At 44.4% G+C, this 24,864-nt stretch overlaps 2 protein-coding genes across 2 annotated transcripts in view; one reads left to right on the top strand and one right to left on the bottom strand.

Annotated features, from left to right (window-relative positions):
- Positions 1 to 1,248: 1,248 nt before the first annotated feature.
- LOC119394490 (cyclin-dependent kinase 7) lies at positions 1,249 to 4,818 on the top strand. The gene is made up of 2 exons (XM_037661792.2): positions 1,249 to 1,878; positions 4,259 to 4,818. Exons 1-2 carry the CDS (start codon positions 1,372 to 1,374, stop codon positions 4,805 to 4,807), a joined length of 1,056 nt encoding a protein of 351 aa, XP_037517720.1. The 5' UTR covers positions 1,249 to 1,371; the 3' UTR covers positions 4,808 to 4,818.
- Positions 4,819 to 14,035: 9,217 nt separating this feature from the next.
- LOC119394488 (protein AAR2 homolog) overlaps positions 14,036 to 24,864 on the bottom strand; it is a 23,250-nt gene continuing 12,421 nt past the window's right edge. The window contains exons 3-4 of the mRNA XM_037661791.2: positions 21,883 to 22,243; positions 14,036 to 16,067 (exon numbers count right to left, since the gene is read on the bottom strand). Of these exons, the coding sequence (XP_037517719.1) occupies positions 15,557 to 16,067; positions 21,883 to 22,243 (872 nt within the window). The 3' untranslated portion in view covers positions 14,036 to 15,556. The remainder of the gene's footprint in view (positions 16,068 to 21,882; positions 22,244 to 24,864) is intronic.

The following is a 24,864-nucleotide window of genomic DNA, read 5'->3' as shown; positions in this document are numbered from 1 at the left end:
GCCTCCGTGATCGGGGGCCGATCACGGATGCAATGTAAAAGCAGGTGAGGTGCAGAAAGCTTGCAATGCCTTCGATCCTGTCGAAACCACGTTATGTGCAGTCGAAACCACGTTATGTGCAGAAAGCTTTCGGAGTGGGGCGAGGGAGGTTCAGTGCATTGACTGACGAAAAAGACGATGGCTTTCGTTTTCGAGTCATCTCAGGCGAATGCATAAGGGACCATGTTTTTTTTTTTCATGTAATTTTTTCGCATACATTTTACCTATGCGGTCAGTTCTTCAATATGTATGGGTAACTCTAACATGTTGACATCGATATTGGTGACCACCAATTTTTTTATAACCTGACTGAAATAAAATCGTCAGACCACACATCGTCAGAATTATTTCTGGCTACAGAAAGCGGGTTTGCGCGCCACACATCATATTATTATTGTTAGTCGTTACGCGAATGGCAAGCATGTCAAGTTAGTGATGCCATGACCTATCGGTCGTGTTGGGCATACGTACATTCGTGCCCCTCTGTGCCAATTTTCGTGCATACCAAGTGAACGAGACGCGAGTTACGCGAGTAATTTTTTACTTTTGGTACCGCGGCCGCGCCGACTAACACATTCGGCTTCGCATGAAATGGCTTGAAACAGCAGAGCGCCGGAGGCAGCCTTGTAAAACAAATTGAATGCGCGAAATAAAAGATAGGATATGAAGGGTGCAAACGCGTTAGCATGCATGAGCTAGTTACTACGTGCATATGTACTACGTTCTCCTGGTTATCTCCAGTTTATTCTTTCCTGCAGCAAATTTACGTTCGTCATTCCACACGAAAGTAAGTTAAGCGTCTTTTCTCACGATGAAGTGCGCGCAGGATGCGTTCCTCAAACAGCTGCGGAAGTGTGGACCAATGCGGTGACAAACCAGCTGAAAGGATATATACAAAATCTCCGTTTCACAACACACAGACGAACAAACGCGCTCTCTGTGTGATGAGTCGCTGCAGTATTATGTTGCAGTGACGCAGTATTAAATATTGCCCAAGTTTCCGCAATTTTAGCTACTAGCGGCCAAAATATCACGCGCGTAGCAGACGCCCGCCGCTTTGACGCGGCTTCCGCCGCGGAGAAAGCCCACGGGTCCGGCACGGCAGCGCCGCGGCGCGGAAGTTCACCGCAAAAGGCCCTCGCTCCTTCCATGTATTCGCGCGGCGCTTTGGACACTCCCCCTATTCTAGGTCACTCTAGCAGCGTCAGCGTGAATGTTTATGCCGGTGCATGGTGGATGAACGCTGTTGTGCGTATTACGAGTACTAGCCATGACTAGTAAATCAACAGCGGCAAAGTTCATTGTGTGAGTGGTTCGCGCTGTCCTCGAACCATGTCTGACGACAGGACAAAGAGATACGAAAAGATCGAGTTCCTCGGAGAGGGGCAGTTCGCCACTGTCTACAAGGCTAGGGACGTCTTGAAAGATGAGATAGTCGCCGTCAAGAAGATCAAGCTAGGAACGCGAGCCGAGGCCAAAGATGGCATTAACCGAACAGCTTTGCGTGAGATCAAGCTGCTGCAGGAGCTCTCTCATCCAAATATCATAGGCCTTTACGATGTGTTCGGGCACCGGTCCAACGTGTCGCTTGTTTTTGACTTCATGGTAACTGACCTGGAAGCCATCATCAAGGACACGAGCATAGTGCTGACCGCGGGACACATCAAGTCCTACACCCTGCAAACGTTACAGGGACTGGAGTATCTACACCTTAGCTGGATTCTGCACCGTGACTTGAAGCCCAACAACCTCTTGCTCGATGACCGGGGTGTGCTCAAAATCGCCGATTTCGGCCTTGCAAAGTTCTTCGGCTCACCCACACGCATCTATACCCACCAGGTACGGGCATTCACTGCGGCGAACAAAATCATACCACGTTTCACTTCTTGAGCGCACAAAGGAACAAGGACGAAAAGCGACGCCTTTTCGTCCGTGCTCCTTTGTGCGCTCAAAAAGTGAAACGTGAATTACCAACATGCCCAAACATACGCTCTTTCATGTCACGTTGTAGTTGTGATAGGGCTGCAGTCGAAAGAATCAAATTCGCAATCTATCGAGATTTAAAAAAGTGTACGACAACAACAAAACACGCGAGCTTTGGAAGAAACATTAGATTTTTTTTTTCTTCCGGGTTTCGTGCTTGTGTTGCCACGGTCAAGTCAGACGCCAATGAGATTGCCCAACTGGCAAATAAGCCCCAGTCTTTTGTATCAGATGAAGTTTTCCCGTTGACCATGCTAACCGAAGAATGTGTAGCTTGCACGGGAAGCCTTGGTGGGCGACGAACGTCTGTGCACGGTAGTAATCGTCAGTCATCGCGAGACAGCTTGGAGTACTAAGGACGTCCGGTATGACCCACCATCGAAGCATTCGGATGTGCGCTGTATATGACCACTGGGCAACTTGATTGTTGGACAAAGTTCCAGCACGTTAAGACGCAAGAGAGGCGCACAGGACTTGCAGCTGAAGCTCATTAAAAGAAGTTATTCCCTAGAACACCGCCACGCATGAGTAAAGAACCAGCAGCAGTAATCGTGCTAACATACAATCTAACATGCTCCACCCTCATTTTTTATCACTTTTAACCGGCCTTAACACGTGCACTACATGGTGAAGTTACAGGCTCCTTGTCAGTGAGATGCACCGAAGGTTCACTGACACATAATTCAGCACCAACTTTCTGATGTGGAAAGCTTCACATATTTCCTTTTCCAGTCTATTACTTTCCCTCGCATTGCAAGAGGTGCCGATGCAGACCACTTTTTGGCAGTGTTTCGATTGAGTGAAGGTAACATATAGGCTGGAAAGGGAAATATACGAAGCTTTCCACATCAGGAAGTTGGGCGCTGAGTGTCAGTGAACGTTCGGTGCATCTCACAGATAAGGAGTTTCAATATCTGACGAAACTATTGTTTTACCATGTAGTGCACGTGTTTAAGGGCTGGTTAAAAGTCATAAAAATAGGGGTGGAGCATGTTAGACTGTATGTTAGCATGATTACTGCTGTTGATTCTTTACACATGCGCGGCTGTGTTCTAAGGAATACCCTCTCGTAATGAACTGCAGCTGCAAGTCCAGCCTTTTGTCCTGTGCACCTCTCTTTGTGTGCTCGCGTCGTAATGTGCTGGAACCCTTCACTCTGTCATCATGTGCCAACTGGCCCAGAAACCCACACTGCTAAATTGATTGTTGGAGTTGACCCTGAAAGGTGCCATAGTGGCAGACTGGTTCGATTTCGAGCACCTTGGTTTGTTTGAACCAAGGGTTCCTTTTTTTTTCTGCTTCCCTTGCAATGCAGCCACTGGTCAAGGAACTAGCGGGGCAAATCCACAGCCCCACTGTGGCAGGTTGAGGCAGTTTATAGAATTCCGTGGAGCCTTCTATTACTTTCATTACTTGCACCACACAAAACATATTGAGTTTGTTTTGATTGAGTGACCAGCTTCTTGATTTGCTGCTGTTGGATCATCCAGCTGGCATATTATGCACCTTCTCTGCACTTCTATATGCTAACTGTTTTCTGAAGTTTTGCAACTTCGTGACATGAGGGGGGGGGGGGGGGAATTTGGGCGAGTTTTACAACTTCCATGAACTTGATGAGTTCTGATATTGCAGTAAAACAACCAAACATGAATGCTTCCTGGAAGCCACTTTTCAGTTGCAGCTCTTTTGATCTTTTGAACTCTACTGTTTCTAGCTAGAGAAAACTACTTGCAGCCAGGATAATGGCACATACACTGTTATTCTAACACCTTTAGAGGTCTTGCATATGCTATGGCTACGTTTGCACACATATCGTGCAATGGCTATTGCATCGCTCGATCTGCATCATTGGTACGCTTGGCATCACTGTTTGGTTCTTTGTAATTTAAAGAGACAGTAAAGAGTAATGCAATTTTTCTCATACTAGTAAATTACAATTTCACAGTACCGAAAGCACCGGGATAACCTCGAGAAGGTCCTTGGTAAGCAAGAAAACGTGCAAAAAGAAAATACTAAGAAGATCCCGCATCAGTTCACCATGATGTCATAGATTTTATTGGCATCTGATAGGGCCTACACGATCATTTTATATCCTGCCAGAAAGTGGCAGGGTATCAGAGCACAGCAAGGGTTAGGGGAGGCTATGTAGACTTAGTTACAAAATGGCATCTGTGTGATCACTTCCAGAGTTTGCTAGCACTGTAAAGAAGCAAACTGAACCAAGTGTGGCATGCAGGTGGTGACCAGGTGGTACCGTGCACCGGAACTGCTATTCGGTGCACGCATCTACGGCACTGGCATCGACATGTGGGCAGTCGGGTGCATTCTGGCCGAGTTGCTGCTGCGAGTGCCCTTCTTGCCCGGAGACTCCGACTTGGACCAGTTGAGCCGCATCTTCCAGACTCTGGGCACACCCTCCGAGAAGGACTGGCCCGGTATGCCGGCATTGCCCGACTACGTGCAGTTCCGCAGTTTTCCTGGCACGCCCTTCCGTCACATCTTCACGGCCGCCGGAGACGATCTTCTCGACGTGATTGGACGCATGCTGGCCATCAACCCACTGTCTCGCTGCACTTGTGCCGAAGCGCTGCAGATGCCATACTTCGCCAATCGCCCTCCGCCAACCGAGGGGCCCAACTTGCCACTGCCAGCTGCAGTGGTGCAAAAGAGGAACGGTGGTGCCACCAGCAGTAGTAGCAGTGGCAACGGAAACAGTAACCACGGATTGAAACGAGCCCACAAGGGCGGCGATGACCCTAGCGTTATTAAGAAACTTGTATTTTGATGCCTCTCAAATGTGTGTGCGTTTCATTGTCTGTGCAAAGCCTTGACTGCTGCACTGCACCGATGTCACATGTGTTTGGCTTAGAATAAGATGTAGCTTTTATTCCAAAATGCATTTATGAGTTGGGTCACTGGCATTAATTTGGTTGTTGTGATTTGGTTCAGGTCCAACAAATATACAATATCCAGGCAGATGTGCCTGAAGTAAAAACCAGGTGTTGGTGTGTTCTAAACACCAAGCCTCTAAATAAAAGTCTCAGTTTCGCCGCAAGTGGTGAAGCGATGAGTGTGACAGTAACGAATTGGAATGTTATATGAAGAAAGGCTAGCAGCTCACTTCTTTAGCAGTTGCAGTGAGTGAAGTGACCTCCATGCTTTCTATGGCTTCAACGCAAACTTTGCAATGAGAGCACAACGTGTACTAAACTTAGAGCCGTCTGTTGGACCCCACTTTAACATAAGCGTGTGAGCACAGGCGACCACACTCTGCAAGTAGAAGTCCGAACGCCCTCCAGCTCCTATATCCATGCGCCACGATGAAAGACATGGTGCCCTTTAAAGTGCGCCATCTTGCGGCTGATGGTGAACAAGCCTCTGACAGACTGAAGCACCTCCGAGATGTGCGTACCACCAACCATAAATGGTGCATATAGTAAGCAGCTTGCTGTTGGTTGGGGTATATATCAGTTGTGGCTGAGGGCCTTAATGCGTCGTGCCACGTAGCAAGTGGTTGCGAGTTGAAATCCCCGGTTGCGCACTTTGGAAAATTTTTCATCGGGACAATTTTTTTTGTTGGTTTTATATTTATTATTTATTTATTTACAAGTACCTTACAGGCCTCGCCAAGGTATTGTGTAAGGGGGGCGATACAAAGTAAGAACAAATTGAGTTAACATCAAGCCAGTAAGAACAATGCGGAACAACATCAACAACAACAGCAAAAAATGTCCAAGTACAAAAACTAGTCATATGTATGTCACATGAGTAGGAAAGTTTGAAACACATACAAGAAATTCAACAGCGTGTTGGACAGATCGAATGATGCGTAGTGAAACAGACTACGCAGTTTTACCGGCACTAGTCGGGATAACAAACAAAACTTAATGCAACAGCATAACTTTGATGATGAAAAAGATAAAGGGGGGATGCATGAATCATGGAGCAAATGAACCAGCTAAGCATAATCACTGAAATGGTTGATAAAATGCTCGTGAAATTTATCGTGATTACGCTGAATGGCGATGCTGTTTGGAAGATCATTCCACAGTCGTATGGCACGCGGGAGTGACAAGTAGTTAAAAGCACTAGCGGTGCCGTAAACACAGGTGTAGCTGAAGTCATTGTGTAATTTGTGCGATAAGTGAGAGGAACGTTGTAATTGTGCTAGCGGTGATCGAGTGGCAGTGACATATTTATGAAAGAGAGACAAAAGCGCAATGTCACGACGTATTGTTAACGGATGGAGTGAAAGTTCAAGCTTTAGCTGGGTTACACTGGACAAGTTGTTATAATTCCGTGTGATAAAGCGACAAGCCCTGTTCTAAACAGCTTCTAACTTCTGTACTAAATATTTTGGATGAGGTGACCAAATGGATGATGTGTATTCTAACTGGGGTTGGACAAATATTTGGTAGGCCTGTTTACGCACGTGAGGAGTAGTGGAATGTAGGTTGCGATGAAGATACCCCAATGATCTAGAAGCATTCGCAGAAATGGTAGTTATATGGTCGACCCAGGAAAGATTTTGTGTGAGGTGAACGCCTAGATATTTATACCATGTGGTCCTAGCCAATGTGTTGTTATTGATGTTGTAAGAAAAGAGCGAACGAACTGATATACAGGTAAATGAGATAATTTTACATTTTGAAATGTTAAGAGTCATTAGCCATGATTTACACCAGTTGTTAATGCGATCCAGGTCACACTGGAGGGATTGGAGGGATGCATATACTCGTGCGGAACATGATGACAATGGCAAAAACCTGCCGAGAGTGTCTATATAATTGCTGTCGTAGTAAAATAAACTACAGAATAAGCTGTACGAGAAAACATGGTGTTGTTATCTTTCAAGGTTAGAAAAGCACCGTGTAAAATATCAAAAGGACCAGACATATGGGGGATGCCAACTGGGCTGTTCACTTGTATAGACAAGATGTTTATTCTCAATGGCAGAACTGAACAGACAACTTTCCATTCAGTACACAGGCTACAATGCAGGCTGTGAGACAAGAAAGGCAAAAGCGTAAAGGTAAATATTAGCCAGGCAGTAAAACACATTGCTGGGTCAGTCGGTGCCTACAGCTGTATGGCTAAACATCTAGGGCTGTTTTTCTGGAAATAATAAATCGGTTGGAAGCATGCTAAGGTGGTGCAGCACAAAGCAGGACAAAGGGAAAAGATGATGAGCGCAAATCGAAGGTTTATCTAAACGTTTAATACAGATGGAAAACAGAAGAAACATGAGAGATTCATCATCGCCCACTGTTTGCGCTCATTTAACCTACCTTTGGGGCAAGGATGGCTTAATGAATGGGTATTTTTTTTCGTGTTATGCTAGCTTATTGGGCAATGATGCGCGTGTGTTTGTCCATGTGTGAAAAAAATCACTTTTGTGTGTTCAAACGCGTGGGGGAGAAGCCGCACATGCTGCAATGTAACCATATCCTTGCCTACATTCAGTAATGAACTTCAAGATGCTATTAACATCGTTGCTTCCATTCCTCTTCAATATTTCCGCAGTCATCCCAAGCTAGTGAATTCGTAAATGTTTGCTCGGTATTTTCTTTGCAACAAGTGTATACACAAGCAACCAGAATAGCTGCTCGCGCTGCAAACACATTAGACATAATCCTAAAATCTAGCCCCAATATAATATTGCCCACAACATACATTTCAGGTCTTAGCGATCACTTGCTACTCCATTTTGCCATTATTTTAGCTTATCTGAAAACTGACAAAAAAAATAATTCATAACTACAACAGAGGCAATTTTAGGGCAATCAACAATGAACTTTCTACTTTCACTGATATTTTTCTTGACTTTTTTGATGACCGGAGTGTCCAAGCTAACTGGAACATGTTTTCAGCTAAGATCACTCAACTCACTGAATAGTGCATTCCACAATGCATCATAACCAACAACACAAGTGCTCCCTGTTACAGTCATATCAGGTGTTTATTTGCGCCAGAAAGCTTCTGCCTATTAGTGAAAGTTGGGCATCGCACACGACAGTGTCGGTGATATACATACAAGCTCTTAAAGGTGCGAAAAAACATTTTAATTCACATGCACTGCCCTCAAACGATGACACTATCACCTCGACTGATTCTTCTGGTGACCCAATTTCTTCATACATTTGTACTACAGTTCGTAACCACACATTTGCCAAGAACTTTCTCAGCCATTTCTGTTCATACAGCTACAACTCGCAGCCATACCTTTGCAACTATGCCGCCTATACGAATCAGTACATTCGGTGTTCTTAAGGACACTAAAGAGAAACAATGAATCGGTTTAAATCGATAAATTGTGCTCTAAGAACTCTAATGTCGTTAATTTCGCCATCATAGAGGAGAAAATCAAGTTCAAAGTTACATTTTTAAATTTCACGCTGAAATCTCCCCACGGAACGTCACGAATTTCAAAGTGTATTTATCGTATTTTGGTGCCATTGGCTCAACAAAATTACCCCAAACTTAGTATGTTAAGTCTATGGCCCCCTCAGAGGACAATGTACTTCATTTTTACCGATTAGGAATTACGTAGTCCCTAGTAGGTGCCGTCAAAACATGAGCGTCACGGTGAATGGTGCGGAAACTTCAAGGTGGCTTCGCCAGCCACATTTTGTTTTTGCGTTTATTCTCACTTACTAAGCGTCTTCTCACAGCAAGCGTGGTGTTTTTGGTATCGTGAAAGAGTACTTTACTAATATGAGAAAAATCGTTTTGCTCTTTAGGGTCCCTTTAAGCTCACTGATGAACTCTGCCTTCGTTCAGCTCCCGGTTGTGATAATTTTAGTATAAGTTGTTCAAGAACACTTCAAGCTATACTGCCTTAATACTAGCCAAACATTTCCAGCAATCTCTTCGCAAGTCCATTCTACCCAATGAGTGGAAAATTGGGAAGATTATACCGATTCATAAGTCTAGCATCAAAACATCTCTCGTCCCATTTCTCTAACCAGTAGGTGTTGTAAAATATGTTTGAGCATATTGTTACGGGGAGTGTTCAGAAACATTGTTAGTTGTCTTGAATCTAACACGGTTTTGGAAAATATTACTCGTGTGAAACTTGGTTAATATCCTTTACTCATGAATTACATTAAACTCTACAGTCTAGACCGATCATCAATCGCCAATTGCATATTCTTAGATTTTTTAAGGCATTCAAAAAAAGGTGTCATAAACTAGTACAACTGCTCAAACTAAATACGCTTAATATTGACTGCAATTTACTTGAATGGATTGTGTGCTTTCTTCTTAATTGCTCACAATTTGTTTCCACTAATGGCTTTGACTCTGGGTTTACAAATATGCATTCAGGCATTCCTAAAGTCCTAGGGCCCTTATTATTCTTAATCTATATTAATGATCTCCCATCCATTGGAAACTCTAATATTCTACTATTTGCAGATGACTGTGTTATTTTCAAAGAGAGATAACCAATTCTCATGACAGTTCCTTACTCCAGTCTGATCATCGTGCAGTCGCATGTTGGTGTAAAAATGGTTAAGGCAACTAAATATTATTAAGTGCAAAGTCATGCATGCTTTCAGAAAATGTACCTGCCCACCACCATGCCACATTGATAAAAAATTTTTTTAATCAGTAATGTCATATAAATACCTAGGTGTTTACATTACATCAAGCATTACATTACATATTTGTTGACCACTTAATGTTTTTAAACTGGTCTATGCATATCGAACACATAACACAGCTAGCCGCATGCTAGGCTATTTACTTTGAAATTTTTATGCAATTCCTTCTTCCTTGAAACTCTTGCTGTATAAAACACTAATGTGATCTAAACTTCTATGCTACACCCGTGCTACATCTATGCTACACCCGTGTGGGACCCTACTCATGAAAACTTAGTTACTTGTCTGGAGATGGTCCAAAACAACTCCGCACCTTTCATTCACACTAATTATCGTCGTTCAGCAAGTATAACTACCATGAAATCAAACCTTTCCCTCCCATCATTTTGACTGAGCAGATAAGTGTGACATATTGCTTTGTTTTATCAAATGTATCATCTTCCTACACTACGCGAATGCCTCATACCTCAATTGGCTTATGTCACACAGACCATCGTCACACAGTCGGATTCATTACATGCAGTACAGTATATTTCCATCAATCATTTTTGCCATATGACTGGAATAATCTTCCCGCAGACATTGTAGACATTAACGATTATGAGCTGTTTAAGCTTGGAGAAACCCCGTTAGTTGCAAACAGAAACTATCGTCATCTTGTTTACCCACCGTTGATTCACTTGCCATTCTCCCAATTTCCTTCTCATTAATTATTAACTGTGCATTAAAGGCCAACTCCGGCGATTTTTAGAGTGATGGATCTCAATGAAATTCGCTGGGTACGTTCCTTTGCACGTTTCCATCATTTATGCCAAATTACAGGCTTGAGACATGCGCAGATTGTTTGCAAATGAATTTTAAAGATTGTCTGCAAACGCTCTCCTGGCTTCCCACAATTATTGGCAACATTGCATCTGTGAAGTCACTGTTGGGAAGGCGGCGGAAGTGACACAGCCGAGGGCACCGCTAACTTTGGCTGCTACAGCGAGCGTCAGCTGTGCTGGCCGAGACACTGTCATTATCAGATGCGGCACTGTCAGTCGCAAACATTACAGCTGATGCGCGGCGTGCTCACCTCACCACTGTGCGCCTACTTGTCCCGGCTGTCACAGTTTTCATACTCCGCGCCGGCGTGACCGGCATGCCTTACACGACTTCCGGTTTGTTCGTAACAATGTCTACGTCATACGTAGACAGTACACTCGGTTGGGTTTCGGTTTCGGTGTTGCGCTTTTTTTGCTTATTTAAATTATTCTCCAATTTGCCGAGTATTTCTGCTATCGGGCCTGTAAAAGGGGCGTCTCAGGAACATAAAAGCACCGTTACTTTGACATGGCCAAAAATCGCCGGAGTTGACCTTTAAGCCCCATTAGTCGCGAACAGAAATTATCATGAATCGGCACACGCTCTTTTCGTCCTCATCTTCTGCTTCGCTCGCAAAACATGTACGCCGATTTGTCCAGCATGGAATGCAATAACTCTGATGGGTGAGAGAAGGAGTAGAGAGAGAGAAATTTCTAGGTGAGGCAGGATTTGAACCCACGATCCTAAGGGGAGCATCGTAACCATTTGGCTATCCAGGCACACTAGCAGAACAAGCATTTACGAGAACTATATTATTGCATTGCTATGGGCAACAGAATGAGAAGAGGATAGAAAGAGAGAGAAAGCATAGAAAGGGGGTGGGAAGTGGGGGAGAGGGTAAAGCATAGCATAGGATAGCAAGAAGTGGGATGTGATGGTGAGCAGGGGGAAGGCCACCAGCTCTCCCTTTTCTTTTTTGTGAATTACTGCTCCCCCTCTGGCCCTGAAGGGTATAATAAATGAAATGTAAGGCTAGAAAATGTTGCCTAACACTGTTGACATGTTGTCACAGGCATCTGTTAGTCTGTCCCATGTAGCCTGCAGTGCAGTATTGCCATACACGGTTTCACATATCCATTATGGTGCTTCACGTCGCAATGGGCTCTTTGTTTCTCATCAGGATGCTTCTCGTTGACAGTGAACAAAGCTTGCATGGGGATTCGGACACACCGTGTTAATGGAGGTGAAGGCATATAAATTAGATCACGATGATTATTGCTTTCAGGGTGTTAGGATGTGTGCGGCACGCAAAAATATTGTGGAGACAATTACATATTTTGTTGCAGTGCTAGAAATAGGTTTTCAAAAGTAGATAAAAACATTGTCAGTCCTTGGGGTTTAAAGGCAGCAGTGTGCAGTTAACATAAGCAAGAGACATGGAGAGTATTAATGAAGCCTTGGAAAGCAATTTGGATGGAAAAATAGCTGCCCCCAGTTGAGATCGCACCCACAACAAGGGTCGTTCAACCTTTATCTCATAATTGCAACACATCAACAGCTACAAACAATGCTCTTTATACTTCCCTTCTTTAGTTCAGAGAGGTGCATTGGCAGAAAAGGGCTGAAATGACGTCAAATAATTGCGCACTTAATTTAAAGGCGAGATAACTTGTGGGATAGATTTGTGTGGACATACACACATCATCTATGGAATATCAACGACCAATATAGCCTATAACAGATTAAAAATCAATTTTAAAGTGAGTGTCATGCAAGTGCACACAAAATGCACCACCTAATGGAATTGACATCCACTTGTTTTCAATGTTAACAACCGCCTGCATCACAAGGTTTCGTTGGCTGCCATGCTCCTTGCAAGCACTCTTTTAGCAGACCTTTTCAACAGAAAGAGGGAGCATTTCCTTTATGGGCTTTCATGGAAGTACAAAGGCTGCCATTCTTGCCTCAGCAGTGCATTTGGGGGGGGGGTGTCACGCATATTTACAACATCCCAGTGGGGACTATAGCGGCACCTGGAAGCCTTTGTTGAAAATAGTTGTCAGCATGGGGCTCATATACACGCGGCTTTGTGGGCTCATGTAGCCAGCTATTTTTACATGAAAATTGCTCTGCGTCCTACCTCTTTCTGCGCATTCTGAAGTCAAAACTGTGGCTGGGTGCTATGAAAACGTCTCCGACAAGGTTTCTAGGCATGATGAGTGGGTCTTTAGCTACTTATTGCAACAGAAAAAACAAGACTTAAAACTTTTGTGTCAGCACTCCTTTAAAATATGCCACCAATACTAATGCCACTAATATATGCCACAAGGTGTTGGAATTGCAACATATGTACAGGGTCTCCCAACTATCACGCAGCACGATTTTAAAAGAGAGGAGCAGCATTATGCAAAGCAAACTTAGTGCATATTGTTCCCAGTAGACTGGAGTAGCCACTACTAACTTTTTCGTTAATTATGTTTCATTAATTAGTTATAATACTTGGGTTTGACTCCAGCTCAAGCCATTTTTTTTCCTTCCAATTATGCGCAACAGCTGCAACTGACACAGACACCAGCAGACATCGCCACCAAAATCGGCCATTGTAGCGAGCTCGTAACAGCTTATGCTATAAAACAGTGGCTAACTTTCTTGTGGACTGCCAGCGATAGTGACCTGAAGCAGCTTGTAGACACATTTTCTGTCTCCTGCAGGTAATATGATTTGATATTCTTTCTTCGGGATGTGCAGCATTTATACCAATTTGGCATCGGTGATTGACACCGAGGCGGCGGCCAGCACGGTTGATCGATAGAAGTCCGATCCAGCAGTGGTTGTGGCGGCCGCACATTGACGTCCCAATGAGACTGTGCACAGCAGCAGCCTAGTTTGTGGCTTGGCAGGCGATGGTGGTACTGGCAGTGGCATTTCTAGCGGGAATGCAAGCCCATAGGCTTGCTACTCTTTTAATGGGTAAGCATTCCAGAGCTACTTCCCCTGCAAAATCGTGCATGCATCCCTCCAACCCTAACACAATGCCGATGGCTCCTTCCTTCATGCCCTTGTCTATTCATACACGAAGGGTGGGCATAACTAGTCGGTAATGGTTTCGATGAATGCCTTGGACAGAGTGTGGCTGGAGTGATGCACATCATTGGCAGGAAGACAGTTCCACAGCCTGGACAAACAGGCATATTTTGGGTGAGGCGAGCTGCAGAGATTGAGAGGGATTGTGGTACCATCTAGGACACCAAAGTTGTGTATAATGAAGCCGATGAATACAAGTAAATGTAGAAATAGGTTCCCGACAGCTGGAGCACATAAACCATATGCTCTAACCATTAGACCTGATCAAGCGGAAAAAGCACGCTTAAGAATGTAGAGGACGACCATTTTAAAAGCTAGTTCGCTTGGATAAACCCTGCATGCAAAGAAATCATTTGATCTAGGTGGGAAAGGCCAGAGTGACAGCACCACGACCCATTTTTGGTGGCTGGCTGGAACTACTAGCTACAAAAGGATATTGGCACTTCCCAACCAGATCATCCATGGCTACAAGGAGCCTGTTAAGTTGCTCATCATTGTGCACTAAATTAATGCAATATACCACACGTCAACAACCAGGTTTTATTACAGTGAGAACACGCAAGGTGTACAGCGAGAAAACATTTCAGAAATTAGTCTCGCACACAATGGCGCATTACGTTTACCTCCGCCAGGGCTTATGCCCACAAAGCAGTAGTAACGGCTATCACAGCAAATGAACTGAGTAAATGAAATTAAACATTCTGACAAACCACCAAACACACAACATGAAGTCGACAAGTGCTGACTAGTGATCGCTGAGAAATCCATTTCAATAGGCTAATTCATTTTGTTTCTTAATGTAATTTGTAGATCATATGTTAATATTTTACAAGACCAATACATTAAATGATTAGCACACTGCACAAGTACCTTGTGCATGGTCCCATCATTGAAAAAAAGACCATTGCATAGGATGCAATGGCACATACAATTAGTTACTGAGAATAGTCAAAGAAACGAAAGTACTGCTCATTTGGGGTAGCACACATTTATGGGGATGGATCGAAGGCACTTGTTTGTGCAGTACTGCCATACTTGATTAGAATGAGGTTCCCACAAGTTCCTCTTTGTAATACTCTGTGTCATGAAAAGATTTTTAGCAAAGTGGAATCGTGAAATAATGAAAACACAATGACAAATGGACTCTCACTCAAACTTTTCATTCAATGTCGAATGACAAATGCATCAGCAGCCTGCAAGCACAGTTACAGCAATGAAAAGCACTGCCATATCGCAAATCGGATACTGGCGTGCTTCATGGTACTGTCACCTCAAAAAGAAGAAAAAATTCCTGCTTCTTGATTCAACACTTCTTATCCTCTGTGAAGGCTTTTTTTTACACTTACCCAAACATTATTTTGTTTGTTTTTTTTGTTTATTATTGCCTTAGTCTTCAAACTGCATTGCTGATGCTTTAGAAGAAAAGCTTGTTTATAGAAAACCACTCTCTTTTACATAAAAGTGTGTCATTTCTGTCCAGTACTACATGTATACAGCCAATGGTTAAAATCACTCGCAATGTCAAGAATTGAATCACCACCAACTGCTTAGCAGTGCGCACACTAAAAATGTGCTTCCAATAGAAATTACTTTCAATAGAAAGCTACTTTTGTCTAGCACTTTGAAGAATTTTAGCCAAAGTGTTCGGCACATAAAACACATAAAAGGTGATAACATACACAAATTACCAGCAGATGTGTCACAAACATTTGTCATATCTTCTGTACCAGTACTACTCTGCATAGTTACACATGCATTTACGGCATTTCTAATGAGCCAGCTGACCAGCCACCTTAGTCTTGTTCATCGATTACACACTGACCCAATCTCCAAGAAATTGTAGCATGCCACTCGAGTAGTTTGCAAACCAGAGTCATAGTGGTAGTGCCCCATTTCTGAATTAACACTATCACATGTCAAGCCAACATTTCAAGATAGTAGAACAGAACAAGAGGTAGCTGATAGCTTTCCTGTTCCTAAATTGGCATGTCTGTGAAACTCCATTCTTTCCCACATGTTGTTGTCCTCACAGTCACAGCGTTTCAGTTTCCGCCCGGCAATTCCACCACAACAGGACATTCTTCCTCGGGCACTTCTTGCTCGAAGCTCCAGCCCATCAACTTGGTCAAACTTATCTTGAAACGGTTGGCCTTCATCTTTAACGTCGTCGGTGAATCGTCGGGCAGATTAGACTCTGCGATGTTTCGGAAGAGCGAGGCCAGGGCCTCGGTGAGAAAGTTCTTTCTGGACACAATGTCAACAAAGAAGTCGCAGGGGACCTCGCGCAGCTGAAAGTGCAACACGGAGACCAGGTTGCTGAAGAGATCTGGATGCCGGTCGATGGCCTCGCTGCTCGTGCAGAAGATGCGCACGAGTTTCTGCCATTGTTCAAAGCACGGATAGACGTGCCCCACCAGAAAGCACACAAACACAAACTGCAGTTCACCCAGCAGGTCCTCCTTGTGCGGCCAGGTAGCTAGCAGCTGCTCCAACACATAGCTCGAGTCCATACCGTGCTTGGTGATCTCCGCTGGTGTCGAGTCACTCGGGTGCCTACAAAAGGAAGAGAGTTTATGTTCAACAGGAAAGGCAATAGGAACTGCTGTTCTGTTCATCCACACCGTTGAATATGTTGATCTCGTGAAGTCATTTAGAACAAAATTTGGAGTATGTACGCATTGTGAATCTCCTGGTGTAAGTCGAGCAGCAAACTCGCACATATTCAACAAATGTTTAGCTAATTGTGAGTAACCAAAAAGACTTTAGGTGTGTCCCCTGTTGGCCATGTGCAGTTCACTTTCAAAAAATATAAAATGCCATGAAGACCGCAGTGAAAGCACGTCATTTCCTGTGCCAAATGGTCAGATCCTTATAAGAGGCATCATGAAAGCAAGACACAACGTCAGACGATAAAGATTATGAATCTGCATCTGACTAACGTTAACGATAAGCAACAATGCAAAATCGAATGTTTACCCATACCTGTGCAAAATTATAGTGGGATGAAATTTCGGGCATCTGAAAGATGCCAACCACAATGTGTGAGCATAACTGCAGCACAGAAGGAAGAGAGGCAAGCGATAAGCAACGCCTTGTTATCAGTGCAGCTCAAGCTAAGAGGGACTGACAAGCTGCCGTGGTACTATGTGAAACATTGCACATCCTGGCCTGCTTCAAAACATTTGCTGGAGTGAAAAAGCCAGCATCTGTCCCTGCAAAAGAGCACCTATATTCCCATTGGTTGCAACACCACGTAATGTGCGTGCTCCCACAAAGCTGAGAAGGAATGATACTTGCTGGTGCACCACGTGAGGAGAGAGGCATTGCTGCTGGGACACATCACCCTCACAAGACTGTGTTATCCACCCGTTCCTTGTCTGCGCAAGCTCACACCTGTGCTCTGTCTTCACCTCAGTAATCGCTGTAAAGAAGACTGATGCAAAAAAAGAAGTCCAGCCAGTTCCACGGCGTGAAAATGTCGGACTGTCGCCCATTTCATTAGGCATTACATTTTACTCCCACATTTTCGGCAATATTATCGCTAAGGATTTCTGTGTTGCCTCTATGCTCTTCAGGCTAAGTCCTGCGCGATATGCTCATTCCCAGGCGCACGCTATGGCAGCGTTTAAGAGCGTTAAGTGCGGGCATGGCCCATTCCACCTCGCCCGAACGGAACGGAATAGAAACCAAAAAGGAAAACACTAAGAACGATATTTTTGACCAAAACAAAAACGTAACCAAAACGTCATCTATTATCTTGTTTTGAAGTGAAACCGAAATATTTATCGGTTTTTGGTTTAAGAGAAAACTTGGCAATCCGGAACAACCGAGGTCATGTAACATGAGCATTCATGCACATATCAGGCAGGGATTCCAAATTAAAGATGTGCAAAATTTTGAGAAGAACGAAAAGAATGACATCCGGAGCTGTATATATCATTGCAACTAGTTCTTGGTGTGCCGGTCACACAGGCCAGCGTGGAGAGGGCATTCTCAGCACTGAAGTTTGTTTTATAAGAACAGCAGCCTCGCCTATCACTCAATGGCGTGCTGCTTCTGACATCATGCTCACTCCCCAGCAAGCAAAGCATTCGGCCTGCTCTGAAAATTGGTAATTCATTAAAGAGGAAAAATAAATACCATGTTTTATCATTGCTTTAATTTCAAATTTTTTTGTATACAAATAAAAACCATTACGGAACGGAACCTTTTCAGTGGAAAGAAACTAAAACCAAAATGAAGAACATTTCATTCTGACATCTTGTGTATTACTATCACGGCAGTGCTAGAACACATGCAGCATTGCAAGCGCAGCTGCCGTGCATGACATGCATGGCCACGATAGTCGCGTTCCACCACGACCACAACTCTCGTAATGCCATGCAAGAGCAGACGATAGAGCCTTTTAGCAAGTTACGGAAACACGGTACGCAAATACGGTAGCGCTCCTCTTTTCCCGCTTGTTGTGCTTAAGCCGCTCCCAGTTCGAGTGACACTGCGTCCCCCAAACTACGGGTTCCTCGTTAATAATGCGTAGGCTGACAGGCAACAACGGGGCATGACAACCCCACAGTAATCTTTGAAAAAGCTTTTGTGGTGTTGGTGTGCCTTCACCAGCAAAAGCACAACGAGCGAGAAAGGAAGAGCATTACCGTACTGCCTTACCATATTTGCGTACCATATTTCCGTAACTTGCTAAAAGACTCTAATGCAGCACTGCGTGCGTAACACTCGGGGAGTATGATATACAGGAGCGCCAACACTGCCAGCACGCAATGCATTCGCTCGGGACAAACCATGAAATGTGATCGCAGGGGTCTAGCTGCCTCCTCTACGGTTGACCTATTTTCCACAAATGCCATTCGTTATCCTCCTGTCACACTCCCACTCAGCAGTCGATCACGTGACCTCCTCGTCCTCCTCGTCACGTGATCATCGGCCCTCATAGGCTTCCCATAAATTCCCCATCACACAGTGGTGTATGACACTTGTCTTTGTATTGAGAGAGCCTGGGTTCATACCCCGCCTCACCAAAAAAGTTTATTTTATTTGATTAGCTATTTCCACAAATGCCATTCGTTATCCTCCTGTCACACTCCCACTCAGCAGTCGATCACGTGACCTCCTCGTCCTCCTCGTCACGTGATCATCGGCCCTCATAGGCTTCCCATAAATTCCCCATCACACAGTGGTGTATGACACTTGTCTTTGTATTGAGAGAGCCTGGGTTCATACCCCGCCTCACCAAGAAAGTTTATTTTATTTGATTAGTTTTCTTTATTCACTTCCCCTATCAGTCACACCTGCTCGACCATGAGACCTCCTTCCCTTTCCCTTCTCACCAGGGTCCTCCTTTCCCCCTGATCACACAACCTGCTTTAGTGAAGCCCGGACGACACCAGCACAGGGTCCCCAAAGACAGTTTCACTGCACGAAATTCAGGAGCCCTCGGCCCATCGAGAAAATGGAGGCAAGCAAAATTTTGCGTCCGCGTGCCTAACATACCACTTCTCTTTATTTCTTTCTATTGCATTGTGCAATGCTCCCTCCTGTTTCCTTCGTCCATGCCAGGAATTGCGCTTTCATCCACGACACTTCTGTTGTTACAGCACAGGTAACAATGAAATGCAGCAACGTGAATTGATAAGTCACCTCGATAAAAGATCATACTGCCATATCACAAACAGCTGATCGCCGACAAGCCCGTGATTGAGAGAGCACCAATTATTGGAAAATGGTGCATTCAAATATGCACAAAACCGGTGCACATTCTAGGGCCACATTTCTTTACATTCGCCAGTGCCGGTTTTTTCGCTTATGACGCCGCCGAAATCTGCGAGTTATAAGAGCATCGCTTCAAGAAAGAAATGAATAAATTCGAAAAGAAAGACGTCAGAGGTACACAGTTTGAAATCTATGGCCTCGTGCTTAGAAGTCTAGTGTCTAGCAAACTGGTGCCAACAACACAAACATCTCGAGTGTGCAGTTTTGCTGCCAGGGGTCCTTTAAAGGGACTGTCTACCGTCCTTCATCGCTTTTCTGTTTTGTACCGCAATAGAAAGCATACCATCTGAAGTGTCCAACCTTGCAGCGGTTTCTCTAGAAAGTGAGTAGAAATTTTTAAAAGAGAATTTTTCTATCTGCGTTCGGTCTTCTTCCATTGGCATGAACCATGCCCACAACACTGGTTTGTGGTCGCGATGACGATTGTAGTACCGGTAAAAATTAAAAGCAAAAGCACATGTGATTTCTATAGGATTACTCTATTTTCGTGGAACACTATAGTAACGAATGTAACAGTCGTTTTCAGCGCACTAGCGGTTAAATGAAGCCTTATCATACGATTACAGAACACTTGTTTTGCTGTAATCGCAGTCTATGCGTTTATTTTAGCACTGCTGCCGCAATCCAAGCCAAGTCGATTCATCAAAAAGAGACAATATATGCGCGCCTTCACAGCGCAGCACATGTGAGACATCCTAACAACAATACAGCAGCACAGTACGACCAGCACGGAGAGCCGGATGGCATAGCGCAGGAGTTGAAGCAGAAGAAATCGAAGAAGGCGTTGCAAACAGCGCCACCGGGCACCTTTTTGGATGCGCGAGAAAAAAAAAGGCAAAAAATTACTATCTGACGCAACCGAAAGGTGCCTCAAGCGCGTAAAATACAATTTCAAGTTATACATGTTTGTTTTTAAGCAAAATGAGTCTACCTGCGAGGATTTCTTGTCCTACCAGCAGATTGAACCACATCGCCGTTGGGTGACGCTAGCGGTCATTCTTACACGATTTTCAACATCAAATTAAAAATATAATTCCTTTCTTTGTTGCCGCCGATGTGACGAACGATCTTCTCATTTTCACCACAAAGAAAAATTTTTCCGAGCAGTAGACAGCCCCTTTAAGCTTTGTGAATCAGCTAGCCCCGAACCAAGTCTTCTTTTTTTTGAGCTTCTGGTCAATCTTCTCTGTTACCCTTCAAGTTCCTGTCCCATATGGTAGAAACAATAGAATGCAACGATTGTACAATTTTGTTATCAAGGATAGATGTACCTGCCAACTGTTGCTTGTTACTTCACGCCATATGCAGTCAAACTCATATTTATCTTTTTGCAAAGTTACTTTGTGCAATGAGGGCCACCTGTGACTGATTGGACAGATGGGCATCCTCTCACACAGTTTCTTGGGGTTTGGTGCCAATCACAAATTCCCATTCCCTTGCCAGACTATGAAAGATTACCTTTGTATTCAGCATATGAACCTCCAGCCTGACACTTTCATCACAGAAGTAAGGCATGTGGACACAAATACAAGAGAAGAAAATCCACAGCATATCCACGGGGTGAATGATGATGAGTAGGGCAAAGCTCCGGAGGGAATCATCGGTAAACCGTGAATACTCCGAGTAATTCACCCAGTATATGATCAAGTAAACACGTGAGAAACACCGTGTATATATTAAACATCAAACTTTTATTGTACTGTTGGTTTACGTGGTCCCTTCATTACAACGGTCCCCCTAGCATACGTCGCCGCACTAAATCGAACGATTGCCTTCCACTAATGAAACACACCATATGTGATTCTTCCGTGAATTCTGCCCAGTACATCATCGATGCAAGATCGGGCGTGTTTATACTAAAGGGTCGATGAGAGTCATGGCGACTTGCAGTTCACTTTAATTTTACATGTGCGCTGTGAATTTTTATTGTTTAATCATGCACAGGAGAAATCTCACACAGGCACTACCTTGGAGGTCAAAATCCAGTGCGTATATATACGGGGTGGTCAGTGAACGGTTGTGCAGTGCGAGCAGTCGGTTTTTCAATCAAGAAACTCGCTAGCAAACGCTGCCTGCGTCGGCCTCGCGAGGCGAGAGGGGGGAAACACAGCGAGCGCCTCCGCGCCATCTAGGGATCTTTCTGAGAACTAGAGGTGGCTATGACAACGCCATCTAGTGAACACTCCAAGAACTAGAGGTGGCTACCTACTACTACTACTACATACTACAGAGGAGGGACAGACCCACACCCAAAGGAGCTTCGCCCTTAAAAACAGACAACACAAGCACTGGCTATTAACTCTCTCACACGTGCGGGCCAACACAAGAGGTAACTACTTAACTTAAGCTAACTACTTAACTTAAGCATGACATTTCTCCTTTATGAAATTGCTAAAACACTGGCTCACACACACACTTTTACTGATATGCCACACCTAAAGCATAAGATGCATTTCTTTGTTTTTGAGTCTGTACAAAACTGCATGTTCATACATTTTTTGTGTGCACTGGCATTTACAACCTCCTTAGTAGCAAATGATCATTTCCAGTACTGCTGAACAGCAAACCTGATCTGAGAACGCACCTCTTCTTGGGGATCTCTGTGTAACGTATCCTGCACTCGGGCACCTCTTTCAGCTCGAGCAGCTCCCTGGCCCTCTCGGACAGCCTGATGTCCTCGCCACAGTCACCCCTGGAATCGACCGAGGCCAGGTCGCCACCTCGACGCGAACAGAAGTCGAGCGGCTCAAAAGGCGTGGCCGAATAGATGACACTCCTCTCGGGCTGCAGCCGCTCCAGCACTCCCCTGCTGACGTGCTTTGTGAGGGAAATCCAGCGGCGCCACTCGGCGTACGCAAACACAGCCAGGTACTGGTCCAGGTCGCCTCTCAAGTTACAGCGCAGACGCTCCACCTCGTCCTTCTCCACTGGCTCTGGCGATATGTCTGCACAGACAGGCCTTCACTCACTTTCAGCACCCAAAGGTATTCCAGTACAACCTATTGCGACTACACAAATCAAATGGCCCTGGCCATGACAGACGCATTTCGATGGAGGTGGAATGCCGAAGGCCCATGTACGGTAAAGAACACCGGATGGTAAAAATTTCTGGAGCCCTCCACAATGGTGACCCTCGTAATCGTATCGTGGTTTTGGGACATAAAACCCCAACAATTATTATTATTACAAAGAAAATGGCTCCGTTAAGAGAGAGTACCAGATTACAATGCAAAAGCACACTCTCCCAGATGGCACTACAAACGAGACGGATGTTCAGGAAAAGCTTGAGTACAGAATTCGCCCAGACCAAGGCAAGCCCTCTTGTCGAAATGCTGGCTACAGCAACATTCCTTGTTCAATTACTTCTCCCTAACAGCACATCACAATCTGTCCAAATCAATATGAAACAGTACCTCTGAGAAGTCTAAAAGATGCACCAGAACATGAATCAATCGACTGGTCAACACGTGTTGACTAGGGGTGTGCGAATATTCGAAACTTCAAATATGCTATTCGAATAGTTCGGCACTTGATTCACAAGGCACCTTTACTATTCGAACACCACAAAACTTTGTAACGAGCATTGAAATCAGCACAAGGAATTGCACAACTGGACTCAATTCGATGCACGCATAGACAAATTAGTTCCAGTTGCCACATTCCCCCTCATTGTGCTTTTGCAAATCTTGTGCAAGTATTCAAGTGTAGCGGCCAGAGCATGGCACTTTGTATGAGGCCAAGCACATTGTTGCAATAGAGTGTAGAACTGAACAAACCCACCAAAACATTATGAAAATTAAGAAGAAATGTCTAAATAAATTGGACCCTTGACATAGGTGTCGGGCACTTGCACGTCGGCGTTCATGAGCCCTGGAGCATTCCTTGGGTTAACTGCCAAAACGGATCTCAGAGGCCACGTAGAAAGAAGCCAGTGGTTGAGACCTGCTGCGCCAGGTGTCGCAACAATCCTAACTGAGAATAACAGAGAGCTGAGCTAGTTGGTAAGTATTCATTCTAAAAAGACAGGGCGTGCAGACACGAACATGAATGCGCAGTGTTGTACTGGCATAGAAATGAAAAAACGAGCCTGATGATTGAAGCATGGCATATCGAGAATAGTGGTAGCGCATGCGTGAGCCAACCGTCGATTAACTTGCATAAAGATGAAATCAAATGCCTCAACAGTTATCTTCCCCGTAGACCCCCAGGCATGCCGGATTGATAGGTTCACCTGTTGCATGGGCATGCGCAGACAAGTTTTCGTGCCTCCTTTCTTTTCCGCCGTTGTGCGTCTCTTCAGTTGTTAGTCGGCGTTTGTGGTGTCCTGACTTATTTCTTGTGTCTGTGTTTGCACACCTTGTCTTTTTAAAATGAATTCTAGCTGCTCGCAAGAAAACCGCCTGCTCTTTCAATGAACTCATTCAATTATTTTCCAAAAATTATCCTGACAGTTAACTGGCCCTTTTCTGAAGTGAATTTATGCTCCAATATAGACTTTTTCTGAATATTTGCAAAACCGGAAGTGCTTGGACAAACAAGGGTCTCACTCATTGGTTATGCCACTAAAAATAAGAAAACCCAGCATTACTTTGGGTTATCCTAAGACGAAGGCCTGCAATGAACACTGTGCGAATCAGGTGTCATTGCTCCTCTGAGTTGAGAAAGCACACTTCGAGGATAAAACTATGACGACAAGATTAACACACCGGCACTAGTGTATCGAGCAAACAGCTGTTTTTATTGTCTGGGGAAATGGTGATATGCACAACGGTGTCGCTGCTTTCCAAACATACCAAGCAGCTATCCACCCGTTTTCATTACTTGAATTATGCTTCGAAGATAAACAATCTGATGTTTGCACACCCCCTAGTGTTAAGCAATCATTTTCAATGCCATGCGGTCACAAGTATACAGAAACAGGATTTTAATCATGCTTGTATATTAGAGAAGCGAGTTGGGCTAGTTGGTGCGTATTAACTGCAGACACACAAAGGACGAGGTAAAAGGTGGCAGCGCTAACTTCCACTGATCATTTACTTCCACAAGAAACAGGAAATCACAAGCTGCGCAGGAGGCTGCTGCATCCTGTCTGCCGTCTTTTCCTCGTCCTTTGTGTGTTTTTCACGCTAGTAGATATGTCCGCAGTTGTATATTCCATAGAAGCATGAAATAAGCACAGACAAGGATAAGTCCTGTGTTCTTACTCGTCTGTGTTTATCTTGCACTGCATTTCACCGATGCTATTTTCACTTGCAGTTGCCCCAAAGACGTATAGTAACCCCATTAATTGGAAAACAATAGTAAAATTTCCCAAAGATTTCCTGTCTGCCATCTGAAAGGCAGTAATACACAGCTCAACTTCTTTATGAGCTTATGTAAGCACTATCCACGCCAAGTAACACACAGAAAATGATAATCAGACCACCCACACAAGGCACGTTCAACACTTTGTTGAACAAAATGGCAAGAGGGCAGGACAACACCCAAACAATACTTCACCATGCATCATGCACTAGCGAGCGTGTTGGTGGTTTTGGAGATGACTATATGCATCGGTAAGTGCCGT

The sequence above is a fragment of the Rhipicephalus sanguineus genome, chromosome 5 (genome assembly GCF_013339695.2).
Source record: "Rhipicephalus sanguineus isolate Rsan-2018 chromosome 5, BIME_Rsan_1.4, whole genome shotgun sequence".
Classification (NCBI taxonomy): domain Eukaryota; kingdom Metazoa; phylum Arthropoda; class Arachnida; order Ixodida; family Ixodidae; genus Rhipicephalus; species Rhipicephalus sanguineus.
This window is presented reverse-complemented; position numbering and strand designations above follow the sequence as displayed.

Bases quoted from the DNA above. Each gene is read 5' to 3' on its own strand.
- LOC119394490 (XM_037661792.2), top strand. From the start codon at position 1,372: ATGTCTGACGACAGGACAAAGAGATACGAAAAGATCGAGTTCCTCGGA. The intron at 1,879-4,258 runs GTACGGGCATTC...TGTGGCATGCAG, and splicing joins CACGCATCTATACCCACCAG to GTGGTGACCAGGTGGTACCG.